At 28.6% G+C, this 24233-nt stretch overlaps 1 protein-coding gene across 2 annotated transcripts in view; it reads right to left on the bottom strand.

Annotated features, from left to right (window-relative positions):
- The window catches only part of LOC101234658 (uncharacterized), a 119733-nt gene extending 95771 nt beyond the window's left edge, over window positions 1–23962 (bottom strand). Inside the window, exons 1-2 of one of the 2 annotated variants that reach the window (XM_065798252.1) lie at window positions 23721–23962; window positions 5177–5383 (exon numbers count right to left, since the gene is read on the bottom strand). In XM_065798252.1, the coding sequence (XP_065654324.1) occupies window positions 5177–5383; window positions 23721–23817 (304 nt within the window). In that variant the 5' untranslated portion in view covers window positions 23818–23962. Of the gene's footprint in view, window positions 1–5176; window positions 5384–10208; window positions 10372–23720 lie in introns of those variants that run through there. The other variant, XM_065798253.1, reaches the window with a different exon arrangement.
- Between the last annotated feature and the right edge of the window lie 271 nt (window positions 23963–24233).

Here is a 24233-nt window from a genome sequence, read left to right as displayed (position 1 = left end):
GACTTGTCCATTCATCAAACATTAGACTAAATTTTCCACGTTTGTCTTTATAGGACTTTATTTTAACAATAAATTCATTTTTTGCCATAGCACAATATTCATGAATTAGTTTCATCACATTGTTTTTACCTTTTAGAAGATGATATTGCTTTTCACCTAATGTTTGACGAATGAACTCACTTTTGCATATTCAGTGACATGAAAATCCATTAACAGCTACAAGTCTGGCCACTATCTTTGCTAAGGACTGTTTCTTAGAACAAAATGATGTGAGAGAGTTACTTACTTTTGCAGGGATTGTCTCACAATTACTTGAACCAGCAATTTGATCATCATTCAAGTTTTTTTTCTTAATATTAATGTTATGAACATTTTGCAAATGTTTTAGTAATCCACTGATTGACAAGCCCTTACAACCTAATAATTTTTAGGGCATTTCAAACACTTGGCTTGTTGGCATGCTTTTTCTTTTGAAAAATATTTCCACACTGAATCAGCCATGATTAAAATGTTTCAGCAATTCTAAATTAAAAAAGTTTAAAATATTAAAACAAAGAAATTAGTTTTTGGTTAAAGATAATGGTAAGAATATATTGAAACTTACTTAACTTGTCATTAAGTGGAGCACTAAATGTTATTCAAAATTTCTTGAATAATAAATTTAATTACAAGTTTTAAAGTAACTAGTGTTGTGTATTTGAAATTTATGCGTTTTGAATCACGTTTTACAAGCCACTGGGGAGCATTTAGCATTTTGTATTCAAAATAATAACTTTTATGTTTGCTTTAAATCACATTTAATTAAAAGATCTATGATTTGATTTTTACATTTATCTATATTATAGGTGATTTCTAAAGGAAATATGAAGTTTAAAAAATTCCGGGAAATCCTGGTCAGGAATTTCCCATCTTCCCATTGCCAGAAAGAACCCTCTACTTGAAATTTTCCAAACTGAGTTTGGATGATTTATGATTTAAGATTAAACTTTTCAACATAGTTTCAAAGTTTAAATTTTAGTTTAAACTTTTGATCATTTTTAATTTAAAGTATTTCAGTTAAAAAACTTTAAATTAAATATGATTTTAAGATTAAAAATTTTATTTTTGAGCGTAAAATATCTTTGCAACTAAATAAATACTATTTTTGTGCTATTTTTGTTCATGGAGACTAAAAACATTATCAAACATTAATTAAAAATCATATAATAATTATTATAAACATTTTTTTAACAATTAATAATTACTATCATTAATTTTTTTTATTTATTTTAATTCACCTTCTCAAGGCCATGAAAGCAAGAAGTCGAGGCCATGAAGGCTACAACAGTCGAGGAGACTACTTTTTAGTTTTGGTTACAACCCTCTCTTAACTCTATAATTCCAAAACAGGATACTTGACAAACAAGGCCGCTGCGCAGAGAAACAAGTTGAGTGCGGTACTACCAGGAACGTGGTGGGGATTGAACTCGGAACTACTACACCACTCTACTGCTCTACCACACACCACTACCGCTAATTATTATAAATATACAAATCATAAATCTTATAAATATTGTAAAACCTTATAAATAATAACTATTATAACTTATTGTTACTATTTTGATGATATGTTATTTTTGGTATAAATTTTTGCACCATTCTCCATTTTTTCAAAAAAGAAAAACTAAATTATTTTAGGTCGCATAACTGTAGGATTAGGGCAACTCATATATCAAATGATCCAGAAATTTTAAAAAATGTCACCCTATATCTCCGATTTTGCTGATTTTTACACAGTTGAGAGTAGTTTGTAAAATAAGAATTCTATGAAAATTTTAGCCTCCAAGAAGATCCTAAAACTCCAAGATCTTGAAATACAACCATTTTACTTTTATCAGATGTTGGTCAGGCTCTTCTTGTCCTTTCAGAATCGCAACACTTATTTAAAGGTTTCAAGTCACATAACTTTAAAAATATTCGATTTTTTTACTTAAAATTTTGTAACTGGCTATTTTTAGCAGTGACGAATCCAATGAAATGATCAAAAGTGTAAAAAATTATTAAGTACCTGTAGTTATTAATTTAAATAAATTTAGACAATTTTTATATATACTTGTTTTTAATGATCAAGAAACCCACGTGGCCTTGACAATATCATAAAAATATATATTACACATAATTCTATATTCATTGATCTTTCAAAAAATATAAAGATTTTGATCTGTATGTATATTGATTTCTATATATGGATAATGGGGCACAGTCCTGACTTTTTTGTAGCAGAGTATTGCAATTGATTTTTCACTACCTTTCAGACTAGCTGGAGCTCTGAAAATTTTATCATTTGTGTAGTGCTAATGAATGTGCATGTTAAGATTGTTTTCAGAGCCCAAAAACATTAGGGAGGACTGAAGCAAGTGCCCCTTTCTTTTGTAGTGGAATCTTGTGATAGATTTTTCACTATTTTCCAGACAAACTGAAGCTCTGAAAATTTCAGCATTTGTCTAGTCCTGATGAATATTGAAGTAAAGATAACTTTGAAAATATTGTTTTCAAAAAACTTTTTTAGTTTATATTTGTTCTATTTGGTTTTTGATCATTCTGTATTCAATGATCTTTTCTAAAATGTTTTAAGAAAGTATATATGTCTATAGAATTTTTGATTTGCAATATATGGATTAAAAACATTCATCCATCTAAAATAATGATTTTAACAGAATTTTACACTGTATAATTTGAAGCTTTTTAAACAGACAGAACAACATTGATCTGTCAAAGAACAACAATTGAAAAATACAAATTGGTGTTATCAGAGGCAATAAACAAATTAACAGCTCATTCCTACATTGCAAAATGTCAAGCAAGACACCTAAGGCAACAAAAAAAAATTGGCAAAAGACTACTGTATTGATCTTAGGTGATTTTTTCAAAAAAATACACATATATGATTCAAGATGAAATCCAAAGTTAGCATTGGTGATAAAGTCAATGCAAGTTAAACCCTGTTACCCTCTATTAAATGAAAATGACCAGCTTAAAGAAATATCATTTTGCTTTATGTCAGAAGATAATTAGTATGACCTTGGTTTTGTGTATGAAGCTCAGACACAAATAGTTAATTATTTAAAAGAAAATCATCCTATTATTGCAATGATTCTTTATTTTTTAGATGGTTGTGCTGCACAATATAAAAATCACAAAAGCCTTTACAATACCTTTTTCTATAAAGATTGTTTTGTCATTGATGCAAAGTGGACTTTTATTTCTACAAGTCATGATAAGTCACCATGTGATGGTATTGGTGGCACTGTAAAACTATTAACTGCAAATGCAAGTCAACAAAGGCCAATAAATGATTAGATATTGAATTGTAATAAAATGTTTGACTTAAAGGGATTATCTTTTTCAAACTTGAAAAAGAAAGACTGACAAAATTGTGCACCACTTTGAAAAAATGTTTTCAGTTAAGTAGAACAAAACTAGGATTTATCATCAATTTAACTCAGAATCTATAGAGGATGTTAGCTTTAAATGAACAAGTGAAGATTTTAATACAACAGGCATGTTTACTTTTTCTGGTAAACAAAGTATTCAACCTAATTAGCAAATTAACATCAATACATTTATATTTGTATCAATGCATGTAGCTTTGTTATTCTGTGTAAACACAATACGTTTCATTGGATTGGTATGATAAATGAAATTTTCAAAGTTATCTCTATATTATTGAAAATTCAAAAAAAAAACTATTTTTGAGAAAATAAGTGGAGCATGGCCCCAGTGCCCCAGGCCATGGAGCCTCTGGTTGTCTGCCCTTGAAACACATGTTCATCAGGACTAGACAAATGCTAAAATTTTCAGAGCTCCATTTAGTCTGGAAAGTAGTGAAAAATCTGTCACAAGATTCCAGTGCAAAAAAATGGGACACTTGTTTTAGTCACCCTAATGTCTTGGGGCCCTGAAAACAATCTTAACATGCACATTCATTGGCACTACAAAAAAGTCAAAATTTTCAGAGCTTCAGGTAGTCTGAAAGGTAGTGAAAAATCAATTGCAATATGCTGCTACAAAATAGTGGGTATTGTGCCCCATTATCCGTATATGGAAATCCATATACTTGCAGATGAAAATCTTTATACTTTTTGAAAGATCAATGAATATAGAATAATGTGTATTATATATTTTTATGATATCATCAAGGCCATGTGAGTTTCTTGAACATTAAAAACAGGTATATAAAAAATTGCCTAAATTTATTTAAATTAAAAATTACAGGTACTTAATAAATTTTTACACTTTTGATCATTTCATTGGATTCGTCACTCCTAAAAATAGCCAGTTACAAAATTTTAAGTAAAAAAATCAAATATTTTTAACCTCCAAATATATGTTGCATTTCTGAGGAGACAAGAGGGGCCAGGACAATATCTCCTAAAAGTTAAACGGTCATATTTCAGGATCTTCTTGTAGCCAGAGGCTAAAATTTTTAAGGAATTCCTATTTTACTAAGGACTCTTAACTGTATAAAAATCAGCAAAATTTGAGATGTATGGTGACATGACCTTAGTCATTTGACATGGAATTACCCATTACCTAAGTTTGTTTTGAAAAATAAATACGGAAAAATAATCTTTTTGAAATACCTAATATATATAATTGATTATGCATGCATATTTTAGCCATGAGAAAAGTAAAAATTTAAGAAGTCTTCCAAAATAAGAACGAGTATGAAAGTACTATGATTTTTTCTAAAACCAAATTGATTGGGTGTCCCAAAAAATTTTTTGCTAATATATGAAACAAAAATGTGTTCTAAAATGTCAAACAGCTCAAATCTCTTGGGCTGGCTTACTATTTACCATTAGTACATTTACTATTGTTAGCATGCAGTGCAACAAGGAGGTGCACTTTCTCCCCTGCTATATAACTTATATATAATACGTAAAAAAACTTAAAATATTGCTAAAAGACAATAAAAACAATTTTACAGTGGAAGTTAATAAGAGTGTAAAAACCATGATTGTAACAAATTAAAGTACAAAGGTCTAAACAGACGCATTTGAAAAAACTACACAAATTTACTAATGTAAAATACATGTATGTATATATATATAATTCAAAAAAATAATTTTAAAACTACATTGTATAATAGCAAAATATATAAAATATATAATAGCAAAATATATATAAACTTTACTTGTTATATATGTATAGTTGCTTCCATTATATGGAACTGTTTTATGAGATATTTTTAAACATGTGCAGACTGAATCTTTAAAAAAAGCAGCCAAGGTGTCATTAAAGCTGTCAAGACAATATTGACAACATTCATTTTGATTGCTACTTGAAACTGAAGTTATATTTCCAACATTATCTGGCATAAGATTTTCTTTCCATAAGCATCCTAAATCATGCATGATATTTAGTATTAAAATAACACAACACATGTTTTACATATGTAAATACATATGTAAAACATATGTATATATATGTATTTACATATGTTTTCTTTTTACTAGTTTAGATCCTTTACATTACAGATTTACATTTGACAGGCTCTATAGAAGATCTCCATCACGTTACAACATTTATGAACAACCTGCACCTCACCATAAAAAATCATGTTTAACCACTCAGATACCTCAATTGACTTTATGGACTTAACTATCCACAAAACCATCTAGGAAAAATACAGAGCACACTACACTGTGTTCTGCATTTGAATGAGCCTCCGACATTTCAGTTTATATCACCTACTGTTTGGGTCAAATAGTGCATGCCTACCATTATTATACAGCAACAAAAACAATTTCAAAAAACTATTCAAAAATAGAAATTATTTCTATTTAATTGCTAGAGTTTTAAAAATGTTTGAGTAGATATATTATAGTTGTTCATGAATGAAATGTATTCGCAAATGGAGGGTGTGTTTTATAAACAAAAAATAATTAAGAGAACAAACTAGAGATAAAAGTGTTAAGATAATATCATTGTCTAATTATATAACTTTTTGCTTGATTTTTATTATTTTAAATTTACCTAAAATAGTATAATTAGACAATGATAATATCTAAACAGTTTTATTTCTTGTTTTTTTTTTTTTTAATTATTATACACAAAATTAATGTTCTTGTTTTAAATAGAAGAACAGAAGGAAGGAACTTAAACTGAAACAACTATTTTACAAAGTAGAATACAATAGAATAATTGTAATTATTCTATTTTATCCTTCTTTGTAAAATATTGTAAATTGCTACTTTGTAAAATAGAATAATTATAATTATTTTATTTTATCATACTTTGTAAACATTTGTATATATATTAATATATTATATATAATATTGCAACTTGTGAAACAAACAACCAAACAATAATGTAAAACAAAAACTTTATTGAGTATAATATAATAACAATATTAATAAAAAAAATAGCAAAAATAATAATGATAATATTAATAATATTAATGTTAAAAATATTATTTATCTAATATTCATTTTCTTTTGACAAAATTTTGATAAAATGTTTTTAATAAAAGATAAAATTGAACTGCTGTTTAGAGAAAGCCTTCAAGTTTTGGCTTAGTGCCCACAAGAACGATCAATTTATAAATTGTCTTTGTGTTTCAAAATGCCTTCGAAAAAATCTAAAGTTTTATAAATAAAGGAGTCCTTGCAATGCCATTAAAAGATACAACTAGAAGAGTTAGAATGCTACCTGATCAAATAATTATTTTGGTCATCAGGAACCCATTTAGTATGTATCTACCACCAAAACATGAAGTTAATTCTCTTACCAATTAAAATTGATTACCATAAAATGTATAAAATTATTATTTGTGATTTCTAAAGCAAAAAATGCATCGTACACTTATGTACTAAAGGTCAGAAAAATAAAATCTAAATAGAAGGAAATTTTTTTAAACAAACAGACTTTAAACACTAGTTTCAGGAAAAAGATATAATTAATTTAAACAGTAGATGATAACCAACAGATCAGATTTAGTTATATAGATTATAAGCCAACTTGCTAATGTAAATAAGATTCCATAATCTTATTTACATTAGCAAGTTGGCTTGTAGTAAAGCTAACAATGCATTCATATATTTCTAAATTTAAAAAATCATAATCAAGAACTGCAATCTAAATTGTTTTTGACATCCTAAAAAAAGAATGCATGTTACATTGATGTACAATGCATATAACAAACACATCTAAATTAGAAGAAAAACTTTTGGAACTAGTAGGAGAGAAAATACAATTAAATTTTACAAGTAGATTATTACTGATATTAATTATCACTACTCTGAAGCAAGAAAAACCTAGCATTCTAAACTTTATCTACTTTTTTGATAGCTGTACACCATTAAACTAATAAATCAAAGTAGAAAGGTCAGAGAAATTAAAAACAAGTTTTCTTAGCAACTAGTCATCTAACTCAATTTTGTATGTAATTTTAATATATGGCTTTCATAACTTTTCAGAAGCATTCATAACTCTGTTTATGTATGTTAAAATGAAGTTAAGATCAAGTAATGCAGTGATGATACCTTGTTTATTATATTAATTTAGAAATTGTGTTACTTACTTTAAAGAAGCAAAGTTCCATGATCTTTTATTAATTTTTATGTTACAATATTTGGGGATTGATTTGATTCAAGAAATTAATAAAGAAGAAAGTGATGCTGAAGTAAAATTTATGCACACGCATGGTTTAAGTCTAAATATAATTGGCTTGTTGTTAAAGATTTTTGCTGACTTACTCTAAATCAAATATTAAAATTGACATTTTGCATATTTAAATGGACAATCTTTTGCGATTAAAAAGATTCTTTGTAACAAAAAAACAAAAGAATGTTTGAAGTTCATTTCTTTATCTAAAATTACATCAATTTATAAAAATGAATAGAACTTTATAATAATAACAATTGTGTGTTTTATTTGATTTTATCGCTTTTAATTAAATTTATTAATTATGGATACTTTAATATTAGGCATAAGTAAAAATAGCCCCTTTGTTTCTTACGGTTTTTAGTGAGACTACCCCTATTTTCTGTTTGTCCCATCGTTAAATATTTTGAAATAACTTGCAATAAAATATTTTGAAAAGGATTCTTTAAAAATTATATCTACGGATTTTTTCAGTTGGAAATATTGAAACAAATTTTAATTCACAATTTGGATAGCTACTAAAATAATAACATCAATAAAAGTAATATAACACTGTTAATATTCTTATTAAAAATACTCTCTCTTGTATATATACTTTTTTATTTTAAACTTTTTTTTTGAAGAATCTTTACATTTATCTACAGCTTTTTTGCTGTCCTTGTACAATGATTGAATGTGTATGTGCGTATGCATGTGTGGGTATGTGTATGCGTATATGTATATATGTGTGTGTATATGTGTATGTATCTGTGTGTGTTAATATGTGTGTATAGGTGAGTGTGTATATGTATGTATGTATGTGTGTATGTAAATGGGTATATGCGTATGTGTGTATATGTTTGTATGTGTGCATGTGTATGGATGCATGTGTGTATGTGTATATATAAGCGCATGTGACATATATGTATGCATACATGTATGTATGTATGTATGTATGTATGTATGTATGTATGTATGTATGTATGTATGTATGTATGTATGTATGTATGTATGTATGTATGTATGTATGTATGTATGTATGTATGTGTATGTATGTATGTATCTAAGTATGCATCTATGTATGTTTGTATGTATGTGTGTATCTATGTATGTGTTTATTGATGTATGTTTATGTGATTGTATAGGCATAGATAAATTTAAATATACCATTGTTATTATTGTTATTACCTTTATTTGTATTAATATCATTATTTTTAATAATACCATTATTTTCATTAACAGCATTATTTTTATTAATATCATTATTTTTATTAATACCATTATTTTTATTGTCATTAATTCCATTTTTATTAATATAGTTATTATTAATGTTATTATTTATTGTTAACGTTATGATTTTTTGAGTTGTTATTATTTATTATTAACATCATTATTAGGTGTTTACGCATCATTAGTAACTATACTATTTGTAAACATCCTTGAATAGCAAAATCATGTAATTCAGAATACCATAAAATGAGGTGACTTTGGCCTGGTAGGTGACTTTGACTAATTTATAAAAAATGGTTTTAACTTTTAAAAATACTTTGTACTTCTGCGACTTCTTCCAAATTTAGGTTTATCACAAAAGTAAAGTTATTTTGTTTATTTATTACTTAGATTCATTGTAGTTTGCGGAACTATTGATATAATTTTTTCTTTGTTTATTAGAGTCTATAAAAATTGTTAAATTTATATGCTGCAAAATTGTGAGTTGGCTGAAACTGTTGTTAATATTTGAGTGGGTTGTGATGTTATAACTAATAGTAAATTTAAACAGGATGAGTTTTGTACAATATTTGCCAAACTTATAACTCTTCTAATTAAAATTAACTTTAAGTAAAGTTTATGGGGCGGCTTTGGCCACAACTTGGGGTGACTTGACCCTAAGTGAAAAAATGTAATTATTTGATTTTCAATATCATATTTTTGATTTATTTTTACTGAAAGGTATACATAATAAAAAAACCAGGCGGTTGCACAATATTTAGTGAAATTGAAGAAGAAATTTTTGCAAACTATGTTATAACTATGTCTTCTTTTAGATTCCCAGTTGACTGTTATGATTTATGAAGTATTGTGAAGTCTTATGCAGACCGTAAAGGAATGTTTATTAGGCAATTTGCAGGAAATATGCCTGGTGTTGAATGGGTAAAATCATTCCTTAAGAGAAATAAACAGTTAAGTGTTAGATTTGTAAGTAACATTAAAAGAAAGAGGGCAGAAGTAGGTACTGTTATTATTAATAACTTTTTTGATAACATCACTCCTGAACTGGCAGGGGTTCCTCCATCAAACATTTGGAATTACGATGAAACTAATTTAACCGATGACCCAGATAATAAACTAGTAATAACAAAGCGAGGATCAAAATATCCTGAGAGGATAATTAATTCAACTAAGTCTGCTACATCTTTGATGTATTGTGGTAATGCAGAAAATCGTATCCTTTCTCCATATATTGTATATAAAGCAGATTCGATGTGGACAACTTGGACAGAAAATGGACCAAAAGGAGCACGCTAAGAGTGGATGGTTTGACTCCAGTTGTTTTACAGATTGGTTTGAATCTTTATTGTTACCTGAACTAAAAATAACTTCTGGAAAACATGTTCTAATTGGAGACAATTGTTGTTAAAAATGGAAGTCGGTAAAAACTTAAACAATTTCTTTTTTTTTTCCTACTTAAGCAACCACATCATGTTTCAATGTTTTGTTTATTTAATTCTGCCTACCAAATACTGCGCATGCGTTAGTTTACGGCAAAAATGTAAACATTTGCAACTGGTCTATTATGTGAAAAACTTAAACCTTCGATAAAATTTAGAGTAAAGGTAACAACGTGATCAACGTTCGTGGGTTACTATGGGCGCTCCTTGAGGATCAGGAATTAAATACCACAACGCACAATAGGGGAGAATAGCTTCAAAACTGGACAAAAGTATTTTTGGGGGGTATTTTTTAGACTTAAAAATTATTGTTTTTGGTAAGGGTAAACTTGTTAGACTTAAAATTATTAGTAAGATTTTAAAAAAATTTTCAATGTTAGACACGGGACATCGTAACGACAACGTAAATTGGAGTAAAATATTTTCAAAAAATGGCAAAAGAAAATCTGAAGCTTGTATGAATAAATAATATTAAAAAGTATTTAACTTGATTCACTTAATGTAAGAAGTTACTCGGAAAAAAGAATCATTCCAAGACTCAAAATTTATTCGATTAATCTTTCGATTTCGTTGGGGGAAAAAATCATTTTTAAAATGTTAATTTCCGTAAGTTATTAATAAAAATCACCATCACAACTACCAACTCCGCCACCATCATCATTATGATTGTTATCATCCTTCTCATCATCATTATTAACATGATAATGTTGATAATGATAATCGTCATTGTTATTAATATACCTGGAGGTTTTAGTAATTTCAGTGCTTCTTTGGAAGCTTATAATTTTTTTTTATAATACTAGTTACTGGAGATAACAGGATCAGAACTTAATAAAAAAGAGATTAAAAATATCAGTGTTTGTGTCTTAAAAATATTAAAAACTAGTATCTATAAAAAAAAATGTTAATTTTTTTTTATAGTACTAGTTACTGGAGATAACAGGATCAGAACTTTATAAAAAAGAGATTAAAAATATCAGTGTTTGTGTCTTTTCGACTATATTTCCTTGAGTAATTATCTATACTTTTTAAAATTTTTATTGCGAGCTTCGGTGGCCTATAACTCATCCTAATTTTGAAATTTCAGAAATCGTAGATTATGACATTTTTGATTTTCAACGGACGACTTTCGATTTTTATATTTACACCTAACTAAAACATGTACTACTAATTTTCCAATCTACTTTGAATAATCGATTAAAAACAATTTAGGCCTCATTTGGTTATCTGAACATTATTTTCTCTATTTAGTAGATGTTCTTCTTGTAGAACAACTTAGTAGATTCAAGTTTTATTGTTTGCAACAATTTCTTTATCACTTTTTTTTTTTTTTTTTTTATTTAGGCGCCCCACGACTTCCTATAGTTCATTGCACGTTTGGATTTTTTATAGCATCTTTCAATAGTTTTCATGCATTTTTCAGCTCTCAAACTTTTTTTTGCTAGCGCTATTCAAAGCAGAGAGTATTGCTTAAAACTTTCGGTTCCTTTATTTGTCCACAATAATTTAATTTTTTGTCCACAATAATTTGAAGACTTCTTTTTATTGCAGCAATTTTACCTTTCTCTATATTGTTTTAAACAACTGTTTTATCAAACCCCATCATTTTCTTTTGAAATCTTTCAAGTTTCTCTTGTGATTTAATCCAACAAGGTTTACATTGTAGCTTAAATAAAAAAATCGATTTATTTAAGGCATTTAAATGTTCTTTTTCACATTTTATTAGCTTTCTTCTTCTTTTTTTTTATGTTATTTACCGAGGTCGAGAAAGTTCTTATCGTCAAGGAGGCTTCTTTATTTTGGCTACAATCCACTCTTGATTCTTTAACTCCGAAACACGAACCTTGAAAACAGGGTCGCTGCGTGGAAAAACAATTTGAGAGGGAATCCTGGGCTACCTGGGGTGTGGTGGAGATAGAACTCAGAACTTCTTAGTTATAAAGCGAGTTTTATATATTCCTTGATTTCTTCATTCAAAAAATTAAATTGTTTGTCCATTTTAATACACTCAGAATCTATCAGGATAGCCACAAGTTTACTTCTTTTAAAAATATATTATTACCAGAAAGAAAAAAAAAAGATAAAACTAAGAAATTATTTCATTATTATAACCAAAACTCTGTACACCGTGTTGCTGAAGTGAAACTTGAAAAATCAATAATTGAAAAAAAGAACGTTATTAGTTTGATCACAGAAGTAAATAACATCAAAGCATATTTTAGTCGTCTCGGGAGTATGCTTATAACCAACAATTAAAAAAAAAGCGAGTTTCACCGGACAAAAAAAAAACAATGACTCGCTGAAATGATTTTTATTGAAACATTAAAGAAAAAATTATTCTAAGGATACGCTACATAGTTTAAACCATTGTACTTATTTCACAGAATGTTTACTAAAACTCGGTAACTAAATAGAATCACTTTATTTTAAAAGCATATGTTAGTTAAAGCTTTTTTTCTTGCTTCGAATCATAACTCGACATTTGATTAAAAAGACAATTAAAAAAATTTTTTTTAAATAAAAATAACTATTTTCTAATTAACTAAAGCCTAAAGTTTCATTTAGTTGTATATCATAATTCCATTCATGCTTGTATTACTTGATTCATTTTATATAAAGTTTAACAAAAGGTTGTTATTTGTTGCCATTTTTAAAGTTTATACTTGGCTATTATTGGCAAACCGTCAAAATACTAGAGTTGTTAACCGGAAGATTTCGTACAATTCCGGAAAAACAAAATTCTTTCGGAAGGATATTGAGAATCAGGACTTTTTTTTTCGAAACAAATTTTACGAAACAAAAAAAACCGTCGATGTTCATTTCGCAAATGCTACTTACGAAATGTAGTCTTTCGCAAGTTGAATTACGAAATAAAACTATTTTGCTACATACGAAAGTAGCGCTTACGGAAGTCGCACTTGCGAAAAGAGCTGTTTCGCTAAACGACGCTTTGAAGTCTATACAAAAATTTTGTTGGTTATTATTATTATTATTATTATATAATCTTTTTCGTCAATATAATTTTTTTTTTTTACAAAACTTTTAACGTAACAAATTGACTGGAGCAAGCAAAGACGATGGTCTTATCATCTTGCCCCGTTAATTTCAATTATGTTTTACAATCAATATCAATTAAATATAAGATAAACACAAATTATAAGATATTTAAATATATATAAATATAAGAACTCGTAGGGGAACATGGGGCAAGATGGCGAACGATTTAAAAAGCCTGAGTTATAGTAAAACTATCAGTCATGAAACAGTAATGCTTTGTCAGTGTGTTCATAATACCATAATAATTCATTGCCTGCATTGATTTTTAATTAGCAAGTTGAAAAATTCAAAATAAAATTTAAAATAATAAGTTCATAAATTTGTTATCTGGTCACGTGACCGGGGCAAGATGACTTATTTTGCAAATTCTGCCTCCAACTTTATAAAAATTTGAAAAATACTTACTACTCTAACTAAAGTAATGCAAAGTAAACACGCTCCACAAAAAAATATTTCTAAAAAAGTTTCACCTGAAGGACACCATTCATTTTAAATAACAGGAAGCAAGGTATTTTTTTTTAGCGCAAAAAGTAAACTTATGCGCATAAAATTGCGTTAATATTATTTTAAAAAACCAATTGGCGTTTTAAAATACAAGATGGAAATATAGTTTCGTTTTCGCTCATTTTTAAGTTTTTTTGTTGAGTTGTTTTATGGATAGTCATCTTGCCCCATTCGCCATCTTACCCCGTGTTCCCCTATTAGTAAAATAGCCAAGTAAATGTATCTTTATAAATATAAATACAATTAAATGCATTTTTATAAATATAACCATAATCATTTCCAGCTATTGTGTAAATGGAAAGAAAAAAAAAAATTTCAAGACGTGTGAAAGTTTTTTTAAAAATAAGAGATTGTTTCAGTAATGTTGAGGTCAAGTAACTGTTGTTTAACAACGCATTTAAAATGTTGAAAAGAGTTAATCGTTTTAATCTTATTTGTGAGAAATGAGTTCCACAATTGTGGCCCTCTTCTAGATATTGAGAATTGGGATTGACTCAAAGACATTTTTGGAATATAGTAGTTCTGCTTAAAATATTTTGCTTCGTATTTATGATCAATAAGTTGTAAGTAATTATGGAATATTTTCGGGACCAAATTATTTTTTACTTTGAACATAAACTGAAGGATGCTATAAATGTTTTGTTCATAAATATTAAGAATTCTCAGTTCTTTCATTATTTGTTTAGCACAAACATATCCATTTGTGAATATGCGGCATGCTTGCTTTTGTTTTTTATAGACTACGGCCAGTTTTGATTGGTAAGTACTTGCCCAGTCAACATTGCAGTAGCTAATGTAGCTATGAACAAATGCAAAGTATAAACTTTTAAGACATACTTTATTTAAAATATACTTAGTTTTATGCATAATCCCAATGCTTTTAGATATTTTATTTTCTATCAACTTGATATGCTCTTTCCAGCTAATATGTTCATCTAGAATGACTCCTAGAAACTTCACAGAAAATACTCATTTTAATATTGTTTTGTCAACTAAAATATCCGAAAGTTTTAATGGTAATGTGTCTGACTTTGATGGTTTTGTGAAAAGAATGTATTTGCTTTTTTCAATGTTCAAGGAAAGTTTGCTAGCTTTCAACCAATCGCTTAGCTCTTCAAGCTCCTGATTTACTATGTTAAAAATAGTTTTAATATTTGAGTGGGTGTAGAAAGCTTGGGTGTCATCTGCAAAAAGAATTAAATTCAGTATACGAGAAGACAAAAAAATGTCGTTAATATAGACAAGAAAAAGCAAAGGACCTAGAATAGATCCCTGGGGAACGCCACAAGTAATGGTTTGAAGGGAAGTGTAAGTTTTATTGTAATATAAAGCTTGTTTACGATTGTTTAGATAGCATCTAAACCATTTCAGATTTTTATTTTTTATACCATAATTACTAAGTTTGTATAGAAGGATCTTGTGATCCACTGTATCGAACGCCTTTGACAGATCGATAAATACTCCAAGTGTATATTGATTTTTGTCAAACCCATTCAAAATTTCGTTAACTAACTTTATTACTGCATGTTCAGTTGAATGGTCTTTTTTAAATCCGTATTGGTTATTAAAAAGGATATTGTGATTTTGGAGGTATGAAAAAAGTCTGTCGTACATAATGCGTTCTAGTACTTTCGAGAAGCATGAATGTATGGAGATAGGCCTATAGTTTGATAAAGTAGAGTTATCTCCGCTTTTATATATCGGAACTACGCGTGTTAATTTTATGTGTTCAGGAAAAACTCCACTTTTTAATGAGATTGGCCAAACGGATATAATTGTAAAAAATAAAATTTTTATATACCAAAATGTTTATCATAAAATTTTATTTACAGTATTGTAACATATGAACATTTAAAGGTTTTATTTTTTTAAATAACGATAAAAAACCAAATTTCTTTCGAAACGAAACTCTTTCATACCGCAACTTGCGAAACAGTTCTTATCGGGAAAAAACTTACGAAAAGCAGCATAATATATATATTTAATTACGTTTTATGAATCAAATACGTGTAATTAACTATATAATTAAAATACTAATTTTTTTATATGATATTCATAAGTTTCAGTTTTAAACTTCTATAAAAACATCAAGACTTTCATAAAATATACTTTTTAGAATGTCATTTAATGAATAAGAATTAAATAATGAAGATGACTTGAACAACGTTAATGCAATTGCGAAATTGGGAAACAATTCCTTTGTTGAATCAAAAAAAGACCTAATTTAAGTGATGAATGCTAAAACTAAATATATAAATTAAAATGCCTAAAAATAGCTCTTTTTTTTTTCAAATAGAATAATTTTATGTTTAGTCAGTTTCAATTTTTTTATTTTTGAGGTTCTCTGTTATATGCGCTTTTGCTTTTATTACCTCAATAACAACAAGTAAATTTAAAAATTTTTTAAAGACATCCTTTTCAATGATTTTTTCTAAAATGTTTTCCTTAATAAATAAATAAAAAAGTCAGGGTGAGAAGGTGGGAAAGGCATTTGTTGCCCCTTGTACCGTTGGCCTTGGAAAATGCTTTGATTTTCAACATCCCAACGTTATTTGGACTATACAACTGCTGAGAAAGTTTTAAAGCTCTAGCTGTTTTGGAGAGCAGTAAAAAATTAGTTGCAAGATTTTGTAGCAAAAAAACGGGCACGTACAATACAACTCTTCCCCGGTATGTATGTATGTATGTATGTATGTATGTATGTATGTATGTATGTATGTATGTATGTATGTATGTATGTATGTATGTATGTATGTATGTATGTATGTATGTATGTATGTATGTATGTATGTATGTATGTATGTATGTATGTATGTATGTATGTATGTATGTATGTATGTATGTATGTATGTATGTATGTATGTATGTATGTATGTATGTATGTATGTATGTATGTATGTATGTATGTATGTATGTATGTATGTATGTATGTATGTATGTATGTATGTATGTATGTATGTATGTATGTATGTATGTATGTATGTATGTATGTATGTATGTATGTATGTATGTATGTATGTATGTATGTATGTATGTATGTATGTATGTATGTATGTATACCAGAAATATATGTGTAAACTATTGAAGAATCATTTAACAACAATATTTTATTTAAATAATAAGTAACAACAATTTGTATAACAGTTTAACGAATACTTTCGAGTCTATTCCGTAAGCGCACATTCCCAAACGCTCCTTCCGTAAGCAACTGTTTCGCAAGTATTCTTTCAAAATGATTTGTTTCACAAGTTTCTTTTCGTAAATGGTTATTACGGAATTATCATTATTTATTTTTTTCGTATAATGCGTTACAGAAGGTGAATGTTACGCAAGTACAACTTCCGCAATAGCAACTTGAAATACGGAAGATAAAAATGCGAAATTTCTTTTACGGCGAACAACCCTACAAAATACTATATTTTTAAATTATTATAAACTTGATAACCATCAGCAAATGCTGATTGTTTTAAGAACATCAGTTTTTTCTTGTTTTTATGTTTTTATATTGTTTGAAAAAATATAACTATTCCATAAATGAAAATGCACGTATAAGCCTAAGTTATTAGGGAAAAGGCGCCTATGGCATAGCGCCCATGATGGCATACCGGTCATATTTTCATAAATATTGGTTATGGCAAAAAATAGATTAGACCAACATGTCTATACTGACCTTACATTAGTTTTAGTAAAAATACGTCCCTTATGCACAAATATTGCTTTTATAATCAACAAAAATCGATTTTGGGATGTGCTGTTGTATTTTTAATCCCTTTAAATATTTAAGATTGTAATTTTATTATTAACTGTGCAGAAATGAAATTTTCATGCGTTTTATTTTCAAGTTTTGTGCATTAGTGGAATACTTATTTTAATTTTATCTTATAACGTGGCAGGCATAGCTTGTTTAAATGAAAATGATGACTTCTTCCTACGATGTCATATTGACGAGTTAGGCGTGTTGCAATATTGACAATTCTCTTCTACTATAGGGCGTTTCACATTATAAACAGTAAACCAATTACTTTAGCAAAAAAAGAAAGAGGCATCAAAATATTGATGTTTTTTTATTTAGCCATCTCGAGACATCTCGAGGCTCATATTTAACTGTCTTGGTCTTGAAGCTTAGAGTCTTGGTCTTAGTCTTAGTCTTAAAAGCCTGGAGTCTGGATTTTGGTCTTGGTCTCGGACCTTTACTGTCTTGCTCTTTCTTGATCCTTGCAAAAACTGTCAACGGTTTTTCTAAGGATTAGTAATAATAAAATGTTGATACTAAGATTAACGCTATAAAGATTAGACTAATTTTACTTAAATTTTAAAATTAAGAGTTGTCTGTCTGAGTTGTCATAGTTGTCTGTTTTACTGGATCGTGACAAACACGAGCTATACAGGTTTTAATTCCGAAAAAGAAACTAGATGTGCCGATTGGGATAGGATGTTTGCTTTTACCAGGATTAGTGTTAGGGTTGTGTGCTATTGTTATTTTCACAGTCTGATGATCTTGCGCCATTTTTTATTAGTGCATGTTATTTTTAACTATAGGAAAAACCTGTTAGTTTTCTGTTATTGTTAAAGCTATCGTTAATAGACAAGAAAAGTGCACAGAACAATTTGCGATGAAATAATTATATTATATATGCGTATTTACGTTTTATTATAGAGTAATGTGTATAAATCATAAAATAATAGATGACCTAGTAGCCTAATAGTGTAAATGAGTGGGTGAGCATGAGTTTTGTTGTATTAAACTTCTAAATATTGCTCTTACTCTTGTGAAAATTTTGAGATTCTTAGTCTTGGCCTTGTGTTGACTTTTTGATCTTTTAGTTTTGGTCTTGAAATTTTCAAGTCTTGTTCTTAGTCATAATGTTGAGTCATAATGTCTTAGTCTTAGTCTTGGTCTTGGCCTCTAACGTCTTGACTACATCTTATATCATAACATCTTATAACATGCATAATGGATGTGATCATTAAGAAGTTTTAAAAAAATGGATTGATACATAAATATTTAAATCAAAGGTACATTTGATAAAAACGTTTTAATCTAACGTGCATTTTACAAAAAACTCTAAAAACAAATTTATGAAACATTTTTAAATAGGTTTTTATTAGGTAATATTTTTAATTTCATCTAATAATCTTTTATCGTTTGAAAGTTATATCAGTTTTACTTTCTCCTCAAAAGATGACAGCAATTTTCAACTTTTTTTTAAGAAAAATCAATTGCTTCAAGCGGGAGTACCTTTATTAGACCATAAAACTATTACGTGCAAAATTTGAAAGTTACAAGTCATACCAATTCTTATTTTAATTTAATTTTTTTACATATATTTCACTAAACATAAACTATAGTTATAATAAATGATTTTTTGAAGCTAGTGTTGGTGTAAAACATTTTCCTGCGTATTTTCATATAATGAAAAAATTTAACACATAATATTTAATCCTTATTTTTATAGGTTCTATTAATTAATTTGCAAAAAAAAAAAAAATCTTTTTTCTTATGTTCCATTTAATATATTTAAAAAAAGACCATTCCATTATCTTTAAAATGAAAATTAATTTTATTCGAAAAAATTTTTTTTTATTATTTAGTGGTTCTTATCTTTTTCAAAATACTGTATATATTAAATAAAATCTTCCGTAAATATTAAAATATTAAACCACAAGTAAAACAAACATCTTTAATGTAATTGATATGTTAAAAACATATAAGTCACGAACAGCTCCCGCCACTTCTGATATATTTATACATAATATATAAAGAAAGATATAAACAACAATCTTTTTTTAAACTAAAATGCCCAGATTATTTTTGGAACTTTTTCAATTATTTTCGAATCTTGCTTTTCATGTTTTTCTTGTTTTTTTTTGTTTTGTTTTTTAATTTTATTACATTTTCGTTTCTTCTTTTTTGTGTCTGTGAGGTCTTCATTTTTTTATATTAAGTATTTAACTCTTGTGAGTTTTATATGTGACTTAGTAATGGAACAGCGGACCATCTTGTAATTAATACCACTGTATTCATTATTAATATCTCAACAAGGCAGACGCCGGAGGAGAGAAATAAACAACAATATGATAATATATAATACATATATATATATACTTATTTTTTAATATCTTCGCTTCCAACAAGGCTGCAAGTAACAACTAATTAGAGTGGGAAGTTACTGGAAGAGACAAGATAAAGATTATATAGCAAGATAACGATTGACAGACGACTTAAAGGATTGCAAAATATATGAATCAGGAAAGCAAGATGAAGGAAGCGAATTCCAAAGAGCTGATGTTTGCGGAAAAAAACTAGACGAATAAGAGATTTTGGAGCACTTAGCAAAAGTCACTGAAAAAGAATGAGACTTAATTGAATGACGAGTAACACGAGAATGAATTTTAGTAGATGGCACAAGAGACGCTAGCTCTTTAGAGCAGTGCCCATTATAGTATTTGTAGAAAAGAGAAAAAGAAGCAACATTACGACGATGTGATAATGGTTGAAGGTTGGCTACAAGAGTCTAACTATGTTTACAATGCGTTTTTGCACCTTGCATATTAGAGAAAAGGGAATCATTAGAAGATCCGCCCCAGATATGGCAACAGTATTCCATACAAGGCCAGATTTGAGATTTATAGAGATAGAGAATCGAATCCGGAGTAAGAAAGTGTTGAGCTTGATAAAGAGATGCAACCTTAGCAGATGCTAATTTTGCAACTGATTTGATATATGGCTTCCAAGAAAGATTGGAAGTAAGAGTTAATCCTAGAAGATGAAGGATAGATGACCCATCGAGTGCATTACCGTTCATAAATATAGAAAGATGTAAATTATTGCGATAACAATTGGCTGAAAAAAATTGGGTTTTATCTGAACTAAAGTTCACCAGCCACTGCAAGCCCCATGCTGTAGCAGAAGTGAGATCCTTTTCAAGCTCAAATGCCCCCTCCAAGCAACCAGAGAGTGTTGGCCTCTTACCATGACAAGAATAAATGGTAGTACTATCTGCGAACAATGCCACCGTAGATGTGAGAATATCTGGAAGATCGCTAATGTAAACTAAAAAGAGTACAGGGTCAAGGATTGAACTTTGAGGAACCACCTTAGATACAGAATAAGAGGAAGAGTGCTGTCCATCGAGGACAACTTTTAAACTACGATTGGAAAAGAAGGATTTACTAATCTTAAAGATGTGACCAGACACACTGTAAGAAGAAAGCTTATGGAGAAGACCAGCATGCCAAACTTTATCAAAAGCTTTAAAAGTGTCAAGAGAGATGGCCTTAACCTCTCCACCTTTATCTAATGCACAATAAAATCTAATGGTTATTATTGTTAGCAAATCAGCTGTAGAACGAGAAGATCGAAATCCATATTGATGATCAGAAAGTAAATTTTTAGATTCAAGATAAGAGATTAAGTGTTTGTTAATTAAAGATTCAAAAACCTTTCTTGTGATAAGAAGAAGACTAATGGGACGGTAGTTAGAAAAATCGGATTACTCTCCAGAATTTTTGAAAATAGAGATAACAGATGTCGTTTTCCAGCAAGCTGGAAAAGAAGACTCTGATAAGCACTTGTTGAATTGTTTTGAAAGTATAGATGATAGCTTCGGATAACACTTCTGCAAGGCTATAACAGGTATGTTGTCAGGGCCACAAGCTGTAGAAGAGTCTAAGCAGAAATCACTTTAGATACAGAAGCTGGAGTGATACGAATGTCAAGCACTGGATCAACCTGTTTGACGGCTATATAAGGTAGAACGCAACTAGTGGAACCAAGAGATGATATTGATGAAAAGTTTTTAGCAAACAATTCAGCTTTGTCTTTAGATGAGGTGACAAAGTCTGAACTATACAAGAGAGGTGGAATTACAGGTTTGCCCTAATTATTGATACTATTAAAGATTCTCGAGAGCTTAATTTTTATAATGAAATACAAGATTTCATGACCTGAGAATAGCGGGCTTTGGCTTAGACAAAACCTTTTTACAATGGTTTCTAGCAGTAATAAACAGACGTCTGTTTTCTGGAGATGTGTTTTGCTAATAGATACGGAAGTAGTGGTTTCGATTCGCAATTGCAGCAGCACAATGTGAGAAAAACCATGGAAAAGAGTGAGACTTGACTTGGAATTTTCGAGAGGGAATAAAAGATTCCATGCCAACCTAAATTCACGAAGTTATGTAAGATACACATTTATCAACAGGAAGACAAAAGATTTCTACCCAAGGGCCATCACGAAGAAAATCACGGAAAGAGTCCCAGTCAGCTTCATGTTTGTTGTAAGAGATACAATGATAGGGGGATTCAGGTGATGAAGAAGAATGAGATAATAGTTTTAGAGAGATCAAACTGTGATCAGAAGCACCTAAGGGTGAATGTGGAGAAATTAAGCACTGACTCGAATCAGAACAATGATTCGGGTTGTCTGGAAAGCGAGTTGGAAAGTTGACTACTTAAGTTAGGGATTGAGAAAGATAAAAGTTGAGAAAGGCAAAAAATATATTATATCTATACACATATATATAATACTAAAATAAAAGTTAATGGCTTTTTATGCGAACATATAATTTTTTTAAGGAGAGTACGACAAGGTTGCCCTTTATCATTGGTATTGTACATCATACAGGTTCAAATATTTACAAAATATATTACACATTACAAGGACATCAAAGGGATTATAAATGGAGGAAAAGAAACAAAAATCCAGTAAAACAAATCTAGCCAAATACCGAGATACAAAGTTAGTAGAAAATATTCTTAAAGATAAGGAACAATTGGTATCACATTCTCAGCTTTTTTTCACCCACTGGAGGAACCAATATCATAAAATGGAAAATACCCTAAACAAATGGAGTAAAGATAAACTTTCATTAAAAGGAAAGAAAATTATTATAAATTCTTTGATAATCCCGCAAATAACAAACCTAGCATTTATCGTACCCTTCCCAAACGAAGGAGTTTTAAGCAAAATGGAGACAAAACTTAACAACTTTCTACGAGGTAGGAAAATACCCAATCTGAGCAAGCAAACAACACAACAAAAAATACAAAATTGTGGGGTTAAAGTTGTCAGTCTAATAAATAAACTTAAGGCAATCCAAATGCAATGGGTCTCAAATTACATAAACAAAGGTTGGAAGGCTCATGAAAAAACGCAATGCTTCACCTAATAAACTCGCATAGGAAATCAAACCAGAACTTACAAATATTTTAAACTAATCACACACAACTTAAAAAACTTCCACCCTTCTATCTATAATTACTTAAAAATTGGCACGATGTTAAAACATCCTATAACGTGACAATGAGAGATTTAGAAGAAATACTAAATCAACCTATATTTTATAACAATAATATCTGTGTTAAACGCCACTGCTTTCAGCCCAGATTCCTAGATCATAACTCAATAGTATTAACGGAATCAGAGCTTAAAAGTTTTGTGGAAGCTTTAAAGCTTCAATGCAAAACTAAATTAAAAGAGGAAGAAAAAAGATGACTATGGTTTTTCTACTAAATGCATTTTTTTTTCTAAATCAAAACTTTTGTCTAACACAAACGTGTGTGTATTGAAACACTGACTGTTAGATTTTATCTGGTTGTTAAAAGTAAAAGTAATTTAATAAAAATTATTTATCATTTATTTATAATTTCTATTACTAGTTAATTAAAGAATCAAAATAAAAAAATTAAAATATTTTAAATAATTTAAAAAACTTTTTAATATATTTAAGTTTTCTTATGTTTTAAATAAGTGTTGCCAGATGAAATTCTAAGGTTCTATGTATAACAAATGTTGCTAATAGCAACTTTTGTTTAACCATACAAAAATTATATTATTTAGCAACACTGTACTAGCTTACAAACCTCTCACTGATCTGTATCCTTCAAATAATAAAATGATTCCAAAAAAAATTCCACAATGTAAATTATCGCGGCTTTGTTTTAGATACAACGTATTCATTTAAAAAATGCACCTCGTTCACAAAATGCACCTTGTTCAAGTTAAATTTTCTTTTATTAAATTGTTTATTTTTTTAATGTTATTAAATGCTTTATATCTTGCTCTTTATTAAATATACCTTAAGACTTTGATGGAATAAACTTTCAACACATATACTCTAAAAAAGGTGTTCGCATCACTCTTCTTCAATAAATAATTTATCCTCGAAATGCAAAGAGTTTTAATATTACCTTGGAAATGACTTAAGTTTAGACTATGAATTTAGTTTATGTATTTAACTCAGACGATAACCACTGTTTTAAATATTAATTGATCTTTTTTTTTAAACAACTTTATGTAATATAGTTTAAATGTAAGGTAAACTTTTATGTATTTATTCATTATCAATTCATTTATTTTTATTTTTCAGACAAAAC

This window comes from Hydra vulgaris, chromosome 05, assembly GCF_038396675.1.
Source record: "Hydra vulgaris chromosome 05, alternate assembly HydraT2T_AEP".
NCBI classification, from domain to species: Eukaryota; Metazoa; Cnidaria; class Hydrozoa; order Anthoathecata; family Hydridae; genus Hydra; species Hydra vulgaris.
The sequence above is the reverse complement of the archived record's forward strand: the minus strand, read 5'-3'. Positions and strand labels throughout refer to the sequence as shown.